At 32.4% G+C, this 13,307-nt stretch overlaps 1 protein-coding gene across 1 annotated transcript; it reads right to left on the bottom strand.

The window, feature by feature from the left end:
• Window positions 1–8,823, bottom strand: LOC149926335 (uncharacterized). The gene is made up of 3 exons (XM_090157674.1): window positions 8,757–8,823; window positions 8,155–8,687; window positions 1–231 (listed from the first exon to the last, which is right to left on the bottom strand). Exons 1-3 carry the CDS (start codon window positions 8,773–8,775, stop codon window positions 1–3), a joined length of 783 nt encoding a protein of 260 aa, XP_090013800.1. The 5' UTR covers window positions 8,776–8,823.
• Window positions 8,824–13,307: the final 4,484 nt, after the last annotated feature.

Here is a 13,307-nt window from a genome sequence, read left to right as displayed (position 1 = left end):
TTATCTAGGGTTCCTCTTGATATTAGGAACTGACTCCTTGCTTCTTTTTGGTGTAACTTCCAATGACATGGTGACTTCAGGCGCTGTCCTATCTTCAATTTCCACATTTGGCAGTAGTTCTTGACTTTCATATTCCCTGATTGATTTCCTTTCAGTTTTAAAAACTGTGGGAATAGCAATTTCATCAGTGTATTTTTTTAGCATTAATAAATTGTGATACTTCAAAGTATACTAAACACAATCGGTGATTTTTATACAATACAGTGGAGTTTAAACCATAAAGTTTATTGTTTCTGCAGTTTAAAACACATTTTTTACAACTACAATTGAAAGAAAATGGTTTTAGTAATGCAAAGTGGAAAGGTTGTAGACAAACATATTACAAATCATAAAAATCAAATTATCTATAACCAAATCGTAGATGTTGTAATGAAACCTATAAAATATTTAGGTTTCATAATAAGCATGCAAGGTTGATTCTGGCAGATTAAAGACATCCGACATATTGAGGACCATAATGAGGCGTAGTGACCATTTTTTCTTTAAGACACCAATTGAAAACGACGTCTGTCAATGAGACCTATATATAGGTATCGTGAGCATCAGTTAGCTTATAGCATGTTGAAAAGTTGAATTCAATGGATAGAAGACTACGACACTGATGCCTATAACATGACATAGTGAGCACCACCCAAATATCATGGCAAACATGTGAAAAATAATCATACCGGTCTTGACTATTAGGAAATCTAAAGAATAAAAAAAAATTAAATACGTGAAAAAATAAAAAATAAAGAATGAAATATTGCACCCGGAGACCCCTTGTTTGTTGAAGCAATTTTGAGCTGCACAGCTCTTTTTTCCATAAATTATCCAATAACTCATTTTTCTAGTCCAGCTTGAAACATTCCTAAAATAAAACATAAACTAATAAACCTGTAAAATATTTAGAGTTAGAAAAAGGAAAAGTTGTAATACAAATTCTTGAACTTAACTGATTTATTATTTATGTTATTAAGAAAGTAATAATTACTCAGCAATATTTATGGTCTTTAACAAGTTCTTAAATTTAAGACTAGTTCTAAATACTTAAAAATTATGATAAAGCAGTTTTTCTACGAAAAACAAACGCGAGCTCATGGCCATGCTCATAGTAAAAGAATTAACCGTTGATTTTATATGCTTTGTTCTTTAAAACGTGAACTTTAAAAATTCAACCAATCAAAAATAGCGACCTTGTTACTGTTTCTCGGACCAGCGGAGAGAGTGCGCTACAGTCGTGTATGCAAGGATACCCATTATACGCGAAGCGTATAAACAGGGTGTTTTTCTTAGCTCTAAAAAGTGATTTTTTAAAAAAAAACTATGTTTTCTAGAAAGTTGAAATTTGTACTGTACATTATACGTTTCAGGGGACACTTTACCAAAATTGCATCTAAATCGAAAAATATTTTAACGTTTTTTGAAAATTTAAATTTTAACCGCTAGGTGCTATAAGAAAATTGTCAATGAAAAAATTGTAGAGCGTCACCAAAAACGTTCAAATAGCGTTGGCGCGAAAAAAATAGACGTCTTTTTCACTGACAAATACGACTTGAAAAAGTGACAAATTGGGCAAGCTAAAATAACTTTTTTCGAATTCCTTTGGGAGAGTAGTGTAACTTTATGAAAGTCAGAAATTTTTTAATCTGGTGTTTAATGCAATAAACACCACTGAAAAATTAAATACTAAATAAATTTAAGGTTTTTACTGACCTTTAAACCTGTGGTCTATTTATCTTCTCGCCTATCAGGGTTAAAATAGGTTTCGAATACGACTAGGTGCAAACCCAGGCCTATTAGATTAAAAAACTAATAGGAAAAGTCAATAGCTAAATGAGCCAGATTGTTGTTTCAAAAAGAGTGCCACGTCTCATGACCCCGAATTGTGAAATACTGTATTTCAAAACGATGAATAGGGTGAAACAGTTCGGCACATTGGCCAGCAAGGTCGCCAGATCTTACGTAATTTAAACCGCCATTAATAATTTAATTAATTAATTTAATTTCTTCGCCATTGTCTCCTCGATTTTTCAGCGGTCTTTATTGCATTAAACACCAGATTAACAAATTTCTTACTTTCATAAAGTTACACTACTCTCCCAATGGAATTCAAAAAAGTTAATTTAGCTTGCCCAACTTGTCACTTTTTTAAGTCGTTTCGCGCCAACTCTATTTGCACGATTTTGGTGACGCTCTTCAATTTTCTCATTGACAATTTTCTTAGAGCACCTAGCGTTTAAAATTTAAATTTTCAAAAAACGTTAAAATATTTTTCGATTTAGATGCAATTTTGGTAAAGTGTCCCCTGAAACGTACAGTACAAATTTCAACTTTCTAGAAAACAAAGTGTTTGAAAAAAATTACTTTTCTACCAAAAGCACCCTGTATAGTCTTTGTTCGACAGTGGACAGACGCTGAAGAAGCGAAGCCACTTATACATAGTTTGCATCCCTACGTCATCAATGACGCAGTTCCAAGTATAGATATAAGAACCAAGAATAAATATTTAATTTGAGCAAGAATGAACGGTTCTTTGTCGCCATTTTTCTGGTGTAGATTTCTTAGTAAAACGGGAGGGTTAACAGTTTCAATCGTCTGTTTGCGGATTTTAATTATTTTCAAATGATTAAGAAATTATTTTCACGTTAAAAATGGTTATCTGCCTGGTTAAAAATTGTTCGAGTAGTTCAATTACCAAGGAAGAGCGAAAATTGTTTATTTTATTCGATAGCGAAGGTAATTGTAAAAGGGATGACCGCAAAGGCCTAACTTTGATAAGCTTTGTTAACTTCTTTTCGTAGATATTTCTGTCGTAATTTGATATTTTATTTAAATAACCCTGCCTTAGAATCTTATCTGGCTTTGTTTAGGGCCCATTTAAAATTTTAAAGCGTAAATCTAATACGTTTTGTAGCTTTGACGAGATTACCAACAAAATGGCTACCTATTTAGTAGCTACGCGCGAAATGGTTTGAATTTTTGATCGCCCTCCCAGTTTCCTTGGAGACCATAGGCCCCTCCCTTCGGTGCAAACTATGTATAGGGAGCAAGGAGAGGTCGCCAGCTGAAAAAGCCAGCCCTGGCCGGAACCCTTCTACGCCGACCCCGCGAGATACCGTCCTGTCCGGCACCGATAGCAGTATTGTAAATTGTATTGATCGTATAGTTTTTGGGCTTTAATAAAAGCATCTGGGTAATAACCCACTGACTCATTGTTCGCCTATTCCTACGTTACAATATATGTCAACAAATAAACTAAGAAATACAAGCCTATTAAGAAAATTAATTATAAAAATTATACTTATTTAACTGAAGAACAATCGGAAACTGTGGCAGACGTTTTAAATACTTTTTGTCAAAAGGTTCTAAATTAGCCAATGCTATATTAAGAAAACAATGCTAAAACAAGAACAAATATTAACTAAAATGTTTAGCAATCGGCCCATGAGTGATGTAATAGGCGCCATAATGTCTTTAAAAAAAACTAAATCTACAGTTTATGATGAGATAGGTTTAGAAGGATTGAAACAAATAAGCAATATAATTTCGAATACATTAACATACCTAATAAATTTATCTATGTCTAAAGCCATTTTTCCAGATGTTTTTAAAGGAGCTATTATCAAACGGAAAATATGACCGAATCACAAGATAACAGCCCCTTATCGTTGAAAATATTAAAAAAATTATTAAAATCAAAACTAACGCGATTTCTTGAAAAAATATATCTTTCTCATAACCAGAAGCTAAGGTCTATTTAATCGAATCCCATTCAGTCAAAAATATAGGTCTTTTCTTATAGCCCAATAGGCGGGTTTCGGTCGAATGGGAATTTCTGAATTTAGGTTAGGGTTTGGGTAAGGGTTCATATTACAGGCAATACAAACTAAATGGTTTGGTGGTATTCAATTGAATGGAAAAATACTAAATAGACCAATTTCGGGCAATTCGATAGAATGGGATTCGATTCAATGGTACCAAAGATTACCAGTATAGTTTTGAAAAAGGCTTTGGCACAGATGCTGCTATTTTGAATGATACTGGAGCCAATTGATTAAAATTAAAACGTAAGAGGTATATTTTTAGACCTTAAGAAAGCCTTCGATACTGTCTCACATAAAATATAATTAATAAATTGGAAAAGGCCGGTTAACGTAGAGTTGTTTAGAGGCTAATTAAGTAATCGTGACACGGTTGTAAAAATTAAGTACAGTTATAGCCAACCTTTGAAAATGAAATTTGGTATTCCTCAGGGAACCATAATAGATCCTTTCTTTTTTCTTATTTACATAAATGATTGATGTAATATAGTAAATTTGTTTCCTTTGCCGACGATACGGCATTGCCAAGGTTTTTAAAATCGTGCTAACCGAGGGACTAATTTGGGAGGAGGCGTTTTCTACAGCACAAATAATATTAAATAAAATTTGTGAAAAACTAGAAGAAAATCTTCTAACACTTAATATTGGGAAAATTTATATATTTCCTTTTCTTCAAGGGAATAAATTAAACTAACGGTACACAAAAATAATTATTGTATGAACTGCTTTCAATTTAATGAAAACTGTATATAACATAAAAGAGTAGATTGGATTTAGTATCTTGGAATTATTAAAGACTGTTATTTAATATGGGAGGACCATTTATCATACCTCTGTCAACGGATACGCCTCTGTCTTCGTATATTTTGCGAATTAGTTAACTTTCTTCAAATGGCCTTTTTAAAAACTTTGCATTTCGCCTAAATACATTAGTTATATTATATGGTATAATTGGTAAGGGCGGAACATATGATAATATCATTAGCCTTCTAGAAGTATTGCGAATACGGAATCTAAGATTATGTTGAAGAAAATGTTAATGTTATCCAAGCAATTTATTATATAATGATTTCAAAGTCTTCTCTATAAATCATTTACATATTAAAAATATTTTAATAAACAATCACTAAACCCAAATAAGCCCTTTAATACAAGGTTTATGGGAGACTTTAATCTATAAGAAGAAAGGATTTATAAAAATATAGGTAAAAATCATTCGTTGTATTACGGACCCAAAATATTTAACTAATTGAATATTGACATAAAAAATGTGATTATTTGATTGTTTAAAAAAATAATTGTAACTTGGTTCATAAAGAAAAAGATACGCAATATATGTCAATCTCTTATGTGTTTTTTATGTAAAAATATTCTAAATTAAATCTAACTTTGTATAAAGTCTTTTTCGTAAATTAATGTAACTGAAATATTACAAATGCATTAAAAATTGTAGATTTATCTTAAGCCCTGCCACGCATTTGTTTATGTGGAAAAGGATTGATGTTATATATTATACTTGTGTGAAAGAAAAAAGATATCAATTGATAATGGTTATAATAATAAAATGTAATTACTAATTGCCACATGTTGCAAACCAAGTAAACGTTAAATCAATTAGTTTTACACCACTTATAGTGCAGTTGAAAATATCTGTCTTTCCTAAATTTATTTCCGGTTATTTGGACTCTATTAATAGGTTTTAATTTACTTCTTTCAGTTTTAAATATATCCGTACGTCTTGTATAATAATTGGGTACGGATAAATTTATTTTAGGTTTTAAGTTAGGGCTGAAAATGCGGTTATTTAACAGTTTATACAAAAATATTAATTCATTTTGTTCTCGAAATTTTGATAGGGAAATAAGTCCAATCAAGTTATTTAAAAATTTGGTAAAATTACGTCAGATGTTTCAAGAATATATGTAAATCCTACCACCGAAGAACCAACATCATTAGGCAGCGCGCTATTTATTTTTAAGAGACAATTATATATTTTGCTTGAAAAAGAACTCCCAGAACGTATAAATCTAAAATACGAAAACCAAACCCACATTATTTTTTTCGAAAAAGTCAACCAAACCCACATTATTTTTTTCGAAAAAGTCAACTAAAAAAATTGTGATTTCTGCGAAAGGAGAGGTCACACCGCCGGAAATTACTATAAAAAACGCGCCCAAGATAAGTTCAATGAAAACAAACAAATATAAAATAGGTCTGATGTCGACAAAGCTGTAGAAGAAAACGAAAATTTTTCAGAAGCTTTTAATAATTCCATAAGCAAACGAGTAAACTCAAACATACCGGCAGGCGCCTCCACATCCACACCGGAAAAAACCCCCAGATGGGCAGACATTACCAAGTCACCGGAAAAACCTACATCAAAAACAAGCGTCATGAATTTAAACATTTCTAATAAAGGCTCCAATGAGCCGAGGAGCGAGGGGCTAACTACACTGCGAAAATGTGTACACCAGATTTCGGACTTCAAATGACTTTGTTTTAAAAATTTCAGACTTCGCAAGATTTTTTTTTATAAATGAGACTTTGCGAGACTTTCCGGGATTTCGTAAGATTTCGTTATTAGTAAAAGACTTCGCGAGATTTCTTTAAAAAAATTAAGATTTCGCGAGATTTCGTTAATGAAGTTGAAGACTTCGCGAGATTTCATTTCAAAAATGTAAGACGTCGCGAGATTTCATTTCAAAAATTTAAGACTTCGCGAGATTTCATTTCAAAAATTTAAGACTTCGCGAGACTTCGTTTAAAAGATAGACTTCGCTAGATTTCGTTTGAAATGTTATTTTTAAACTTGAGGTGGACGCTAAATAAATGATTTAAATGATGATCAACACATTCAACAGAGCACTCGAAATAGAGTAACTCTTTTAGAGTGAAAATATTAAGAAATTTTATTTTAATATATCTAATTGAAAGGAACGCAGATTTCATTAGACCTGATAGAAACGAGTCCAAATGTTTCTCCTTTTCCAAAGAAGATTCGTAAATTCTTGAATTTCTATTCAAGAAAAGCGAAATCCGTTGGTGAAGTTCTTTATTACTTTTTATCAGTAGTTGAACTTTGTTTAAAACCGGAAAAAACCGAGTTATTAAAGTTTGGTTAGAAATGTCTCTTTCAAATGCACGTTTCTTACGTTCACGTCTACTGTATTTACTCTCTTTCCATTTACTAGGTAGGACCACGTTTGATGGTAAATTTTTCGTGTGAATGGCATGTGGGGTCCTTACAACATGCTATTCTGTACTTCCCCCGAATTTTCGAGTCTTGATTCTTTAGTTTTCGGCTCTTCAGATGTTTCATATCACCATCGTCTTGAATTTCGAAACAAGTTTTCTCCTTGGTTGTAATATAAAAACTACTTGGTGTGCCATCATTTTTTTGGAAAATGGGCAAGTAGCGTGTTTATCCGCCTTTTGTGAACTGATTTATCGTTTCCATTCAGTGAGTGAGTTGTTGTTATGTGCGAGTCTTTTATGTGCCTGGTATAGTTTGAGGTGATCCACCGTCTAGTACCATTCTTGTTATTCGTTGTAGTTAGTTTTATGCTTTTATCACAAATAGAGCAAGTGAAGAGAGAAGGGTGTCCCGCTGGTGATTGAGAATTTCATTCTCAATCACCAGAAGGACACAAAGAGCTTGGCTCCCGCCGTTCACCCGCGCCTCTCCCGTTCCTCCCCCACCCGCGCCTCTCCCCCATCTCAATCACCAGAATTTCTAATCACCAGAATTTCTAATCACCAGAATTTCTAATCACCAGATTCTCCCGTTCACGGGTTGCTTTCCCCCCAACCCCCATTCACTGGATACTTTATCTCTCGTTCACCAGCTCCTTTCCCCCATTGCTTTCACCCCTTCTAATCACCAGATTCTCCTGTTCATCCCTTAATCACCAGAATTCCTAATCACCAGATTCTCTCTCTCTCTCGTTCACGGGTTGCTTTCCCCCATCCCCATTCTCCAAAATTAGTTTTGCTCGCACAGATATCTGGAGATTAGATTTTTACCCGTTTGCTTATCGCTTCAGAACTCCTTAATTTCTAATCTCTAGGCAATAAAAACAAGTTATTTACATTTAATTTTTTTATTTTAGAACTTTGTTTACATGTTAGTAGGTACTATCAGATATTCCATTAGATGGTTATCTTGTGCATTACACAATGAAAACAAATTAAAGTAGCTAAGTTTACAGGTTAATTGATTATCTACGAGTAAATTAGTAAAATCTTGTAGTACTTCCGAGGGTGATTTAAAACAGCCAAACTAAGATTTTACTTGATGGTACGAATTAAATTGATCTGGGTACAAAAATAAACCCTCGAAAGGTTTTCCATATAATAATTCATGAATTTTTTTAAGGTTTTTAACAATAGCTAAGTACATGCATTCGATAACATTTTTATGTTCGTTTAAAAGATTTATTTGAAACCGAATAAAATCATTTTTTTTTTGGAACTCACCGATTTCGCGAGCTCCCAGATCCAGAACATGACCGTAGGCAGAGTTCAATTTGATGTTGTTGGTTGTGGCGACGACGGATACGTTGTTGTCGTGATAGTCGATGATGTTGTGGGTTAGAGACGATGCTCCGGTTTGCGTAGCGGCGAAAAGCTCTCCCCAAAGAGAGAGTAGATTGGTGAAAGCTTCGGAGGTCAGGAACAGAATATTTTCGTTCGATTTTTTGAAGAAGAGAACTTGTAATTTTGATCCGTCGAAACCAAAAGAAATGTAGACTGATCCTCCTAACGTGATTTTTATGTTGATACGTCTTTCTTGGCCCCTGCGTTTGGATACGGTATGCGTCTCGGCTATAGAAAATGAAAATGTTAAGCCTTTGTCTATTGAAATAGTAATAGTATTAATAAAATAATGCTTACCAATAGATCGTTTTTCCATGTTTACGGTAGATGACGAGAGCAAAGTGGATGCACTTCTTTTCAGTTCCGCGTCTCAGAGAGAAATGACGCGTGGGAGATTAATCAGTTCCTATCTTGTTGAGATTAATTCATCACGTGATCTAAACTTCAAATAACCCTCAAATTCTATTGGCTGTCTCTCTCTGACAGTTTAAACTGCCTCTAATGATTGACGGCACATATTAACCCACTTGAGTATTTGGAAAAAACCCTTTGCTACTCGAAGGATAGTTTTGGAAATACCACGTTGACGATATCAAAATCGAGCTCTCACTTGAAAATGTTTACGGAAAACAATCCTCTTGGAAAATTGAGTTACGTAGAAGATTGCTAAAAAATGGCTAAGTGTTAAGTTTTTTTCAATAATGAGTCTTATTTTTTACATTTTAAAGTATTTATTAAGAGTGAAAAATCCTATGACTACACTGACGGCATATCTTAAGTACCGGTGGAAAAAATCCAGTGCTCAAAGTTCAGTTATCTTATTAAACGTGCGCGTGCACAGAAAAATGAACGAGTCACGTGATAGTAACTTAATTTCTACGCTAATCTTACCCCTACTAGACCTAATTTCTGTCTAATACATTTCCAATATATATATATATAAAAGAATGCCTAAAAATTTCATTTTAAATATAATAAAATAGCCTAGCTGATTATTATTATTATAACTTACTTTTCAGCGTGACCTTCAATGACTATTCCCAATGCTAAGACTCTTTATTGAGATAACTAAGAATTGATTCCCATGACTACCCTGACGGCATATCTTAAGTACCAGTGGAAAAAAAAATCCATTGCTCAAAGTTCAGTTATCTTATTAATCGGGTGCGCGCGCACAGAAAATGAAAGTCACGTGAGAATCGGTACGTCACTGAAAATAGTGGAAGTGTCATCACTAGAGTTCTTTTATCAATATATTTAATTAAGGATTATTTCAAAGTTTAGATGGCGCCATGGTTCTCAAAGCAGTGATATTAAAAGATCTCAACGGGTGAAATTGGAGAAACGCTAAAAATATTATCGACATATTCATTCTCCCTGAGTATAAATAAATAAATAAATAAATACATTCTTGGCATAGTAGTAGGATTTTAAGAAAAAAATTAAATACGGAAAATCAATTATTTTATTTTAAAGGTTTTGTGATTTCTCACCAAACAATTTCAACATCTTCAATGTAGGCTATCACATCAGGGGCATCTCAAAAATCTTTTTCCTCTGATCTCCTAGTTTCTGCCTCTGTCTTTAGTATTTATAAATATTTTCCTATCCATAAACCATTTCCTAACTGGTGGACATTGATAACACTAAAAGTTTACTTATAATAATATGCTGAAATACATTTTCCAATACGCAAAAAATTAAAGCTAGACCTAAAAACCTGTAAAGTGTAAATAGTTAAGACTAAATTTCTAAGCCTAGCCCATGAAAGTACATTTTCCGTAAATCATATCCTAACATGAATGCATTTGTTAAGAATAAATGTTTTTTTTTTAAAATATGCTAATTAATTTCGTAAACAAGCATAAATTTTAGTTCGCCCTTCCTCCAAAATATCTAATAGAGCTAGTACATTCTCGATAAATATACATGTTCTTGGGGAATAAGAGACGTTTTTTTATCAAAGTAAGCCAAGTTTAAAGCTTATTGTCATTGGTTCCATAACAAAAACCACATTCGGATCAAAATAAATTTATTTATTTTATTTTTATACAGATTTTTTTTCATTTTTTTTGCCTTAATTTCAATTTTGGGAGTCGGTACCCGTTTCACCGAAGATGAAGATGCTTCGTTTTATTCAGCGTTGGGTAAATCGCCGTGTAAAAAAACATCTAGCATTGCATTAACTTTTTCCTCGTCCTCGTCCGAGACCCCTACAATACGTCTCTCGATCTATAAAGTAAAGAAATCAAAATAATAAGCTAAACGATAATCCATACCTTCTATTCACTAGTTCAATTTATCACTGTCTCATATATCCACTATCGTACATACATACATACATACACTAACTTACTAACGCTTTAGTCTCCGCAAGTTTTTATGTTGTATAATCAAAGTTTTGAATCGAATAATAATAATAATAATAATAATTAGATCAAAACAAATTTCAAGCTTACGTTAATGTATTCCCTTGAGTGAGGGCCCAATCTTTGAAAAATCTTCTCAATGACGACATGGGTAGCTAGATGGACGTCGATGTAACCTTCGTCCTCTTGCAGGTTCAATTCACGTAAATACCAGTTTTTATATTTTCTTAACATTATTTCTAACGTTCTAAACGAAAATTGTTTTTCGTTTGGCATATCAGGCTTAAAAGAAAACCTAAGAACTGCTTTAGTTACACGCATATCCACGTTATTTTCCATAGCTAATATTTAGCCCTTAAACTTGCTCGTAATTACGAAGAATGAAAAATGTAGAATGCTCGCTCCTATATTTATGCCAAATCAGAAATCACTTGAAATAATAACTTCATTTGGTACTTAAAAACGGTGAGAGGTGGGAGGAGGGGTTTGGTAATTTATAAATTTTTATAATCAAATGTACCATAGCAAAAGTATATAAATAATACAAGAAGTGCACTAATTATTATTTTCGCTCGCCAGGTAATTTCGTTTGATTTCCGTTTCGCACGGACGCAGATAACATGGTAACGCGACTACAGCGAACCGATAAAGCTAATTAATAAAATATTGTCAACCATTTGATATTAGAAATGTTAAAATAAAACTTTTACAGATAAATCTAATTTATAAAATATTGCCAATTGAGGGTTTGCAAGTTAGTTTGATTATAGGTTTTGAGTGTTAGAATAGAAATAACGCTAAATACAGGGTTAAATTCAATTCAAAATAAAAGACCATGACAATAAAAAATAACCTTTAAAATATAAATCGCGAAGAAAATGAAGTAACGCGACTTTTAAAATTAGTATAAAATGTTTATCCCTCTGAAAACGTGAAAATTCATATAGGACAAAACCCAAATACATGTTTACTGAGCTTAGCACTCTACTTTTTCAATCCTCTATTCTCAATGGTGGCCTCTATTTTTACCATCGTCTGCTTCGTAAACTTTATGGATGCATTGGAAGGGCTCAAATTAAGCTAAGTGGGTACACTTCTTGTTTAATTTATATACTTCTAACCATATTAAAGTATCAATTTTAACTGTAGTTCGTTTTATAAATAGATAAATAAATAAATAAAATTGCGAATAATTTACAAATAAATGTCTATTGACTTTTCTTCATCCTATAATATAAGTTTATTCCTAAATTTTTAAGCTTATTACAATAAGATTTCTTTAAGAGAGATAGAGAGAAAAGAATTGCTTAAATTAGGAAGTAATAATGAATCTATTGAATCCAATGTAAAGAAAATGCATCAAGATATTAACTTGGAAAATCCAAAAGATGATTCACCAGTAAGCAGTATTCAGTTAATTAAAAATCATAAACAAAAACCGACTGATTACGGTGCATCAAGATATAATATTTGTATATCTTCGAAAAAAGGTGAATCATTAAACATCAACAATGCGGTAATTTACTTATAATATATTTTATATGAAAATAATTAAAGGTTTTATAAATGATTAATTTATATTATAGATTATAGGTGGATCTAATAGCAAAATAGTATACGTCCAGGTAAAGTATTGTTTTATTTAGAAGTTTAAATATTAAGTTAATGGTTTATTTTAGAATAACTATATGTTAAATGATTTATTTTAGAATAGCGTTGATACATATGGTGGTAGGACAACATTAGAAAGTAGGTATATTGATTTAAAAAAACTATCGATTAATTAAACATTTTAATAATATTTTTACATAGCTTCGATAGTATCCAGAGATTGTACGATTGTTATTACAAAATGAAACTAATTTATTTTAAAATAAATATAGGTAGTAAAATGCTGCAAAAACCTCTGACTCTACGTTCAATACGTTAAAATAGATTACAATACGTAAATATAGGTGAAAAAATACTAGAAAAACACGCATACTATTATTTTTTTTAATTTTTGGAAATACACAACATCCACCAGTTACTTCGCAATGACGAACTGGCTGCTCTCTTTGTCCCTTTTATTTACAAACTAAATTCATATTTTCTTCAAACTTTCAATTCGTTATAATTTGAATTTAAATGAAACATCATGGATTATAGGTGCGTAATCTACTATTAGACCGAACGGATTAAAAAAAAATACTTAAAGTTCCCCGGGCATCTTATAAAGGAGTTCCAGCCCCCATCTCCGTTGTACGTACTGTGGAAGAAGAGGATCGAAGAGAAGCCGTCGACGGGAGGAGTGCTCAGCGTTCGATTTCATGGGATGCTGTCATTACCCTAAGCCTCCCGTGGATTCCGTCTCTCAAACGACTATTCTAAGCCTTTGGAAAACCTCTTTTTAGAAAAATTCTGTGGGAATTCCCCCCTTTGAAATATATTCTCTAATGAATTATTGTTTGAACGATATAAAACATTTACAATTACTGTT

The sequence above is a fragment of the Leiobunum rupestre genome, chromosome 9 (genome assembly GCF_980474605.1).
Source record: "Leiobunum rupestre chromosome 9, qqLeiRupe1.1.hap1, whole genome shotgun sequence".
Classification (NCBI taxonomy): Eukaryota; Metazoa; Arthropoda; class Arachnida; order Opiliones; family Sclerosomatidae; genus Leiobunum; species Leiobunum rupestre.
The sequence above is the reverse complement of the archived record's forward strand: the minus strand, read 5'-3'. Positions and strand labels throughout refer to the sequence as shown.

Excerpts from the sequence above, each read along its gene's own strand:
- LOC149926335 (XM_090157674.1), bottom strand. Across the intron at positions 232-8,154 it reads AATTTAATTCGTACCATCAA|TATACTTTGAAGTATCACAA; the intron begins GTAAAATCTTAG and ends GATTGTGTTTAG.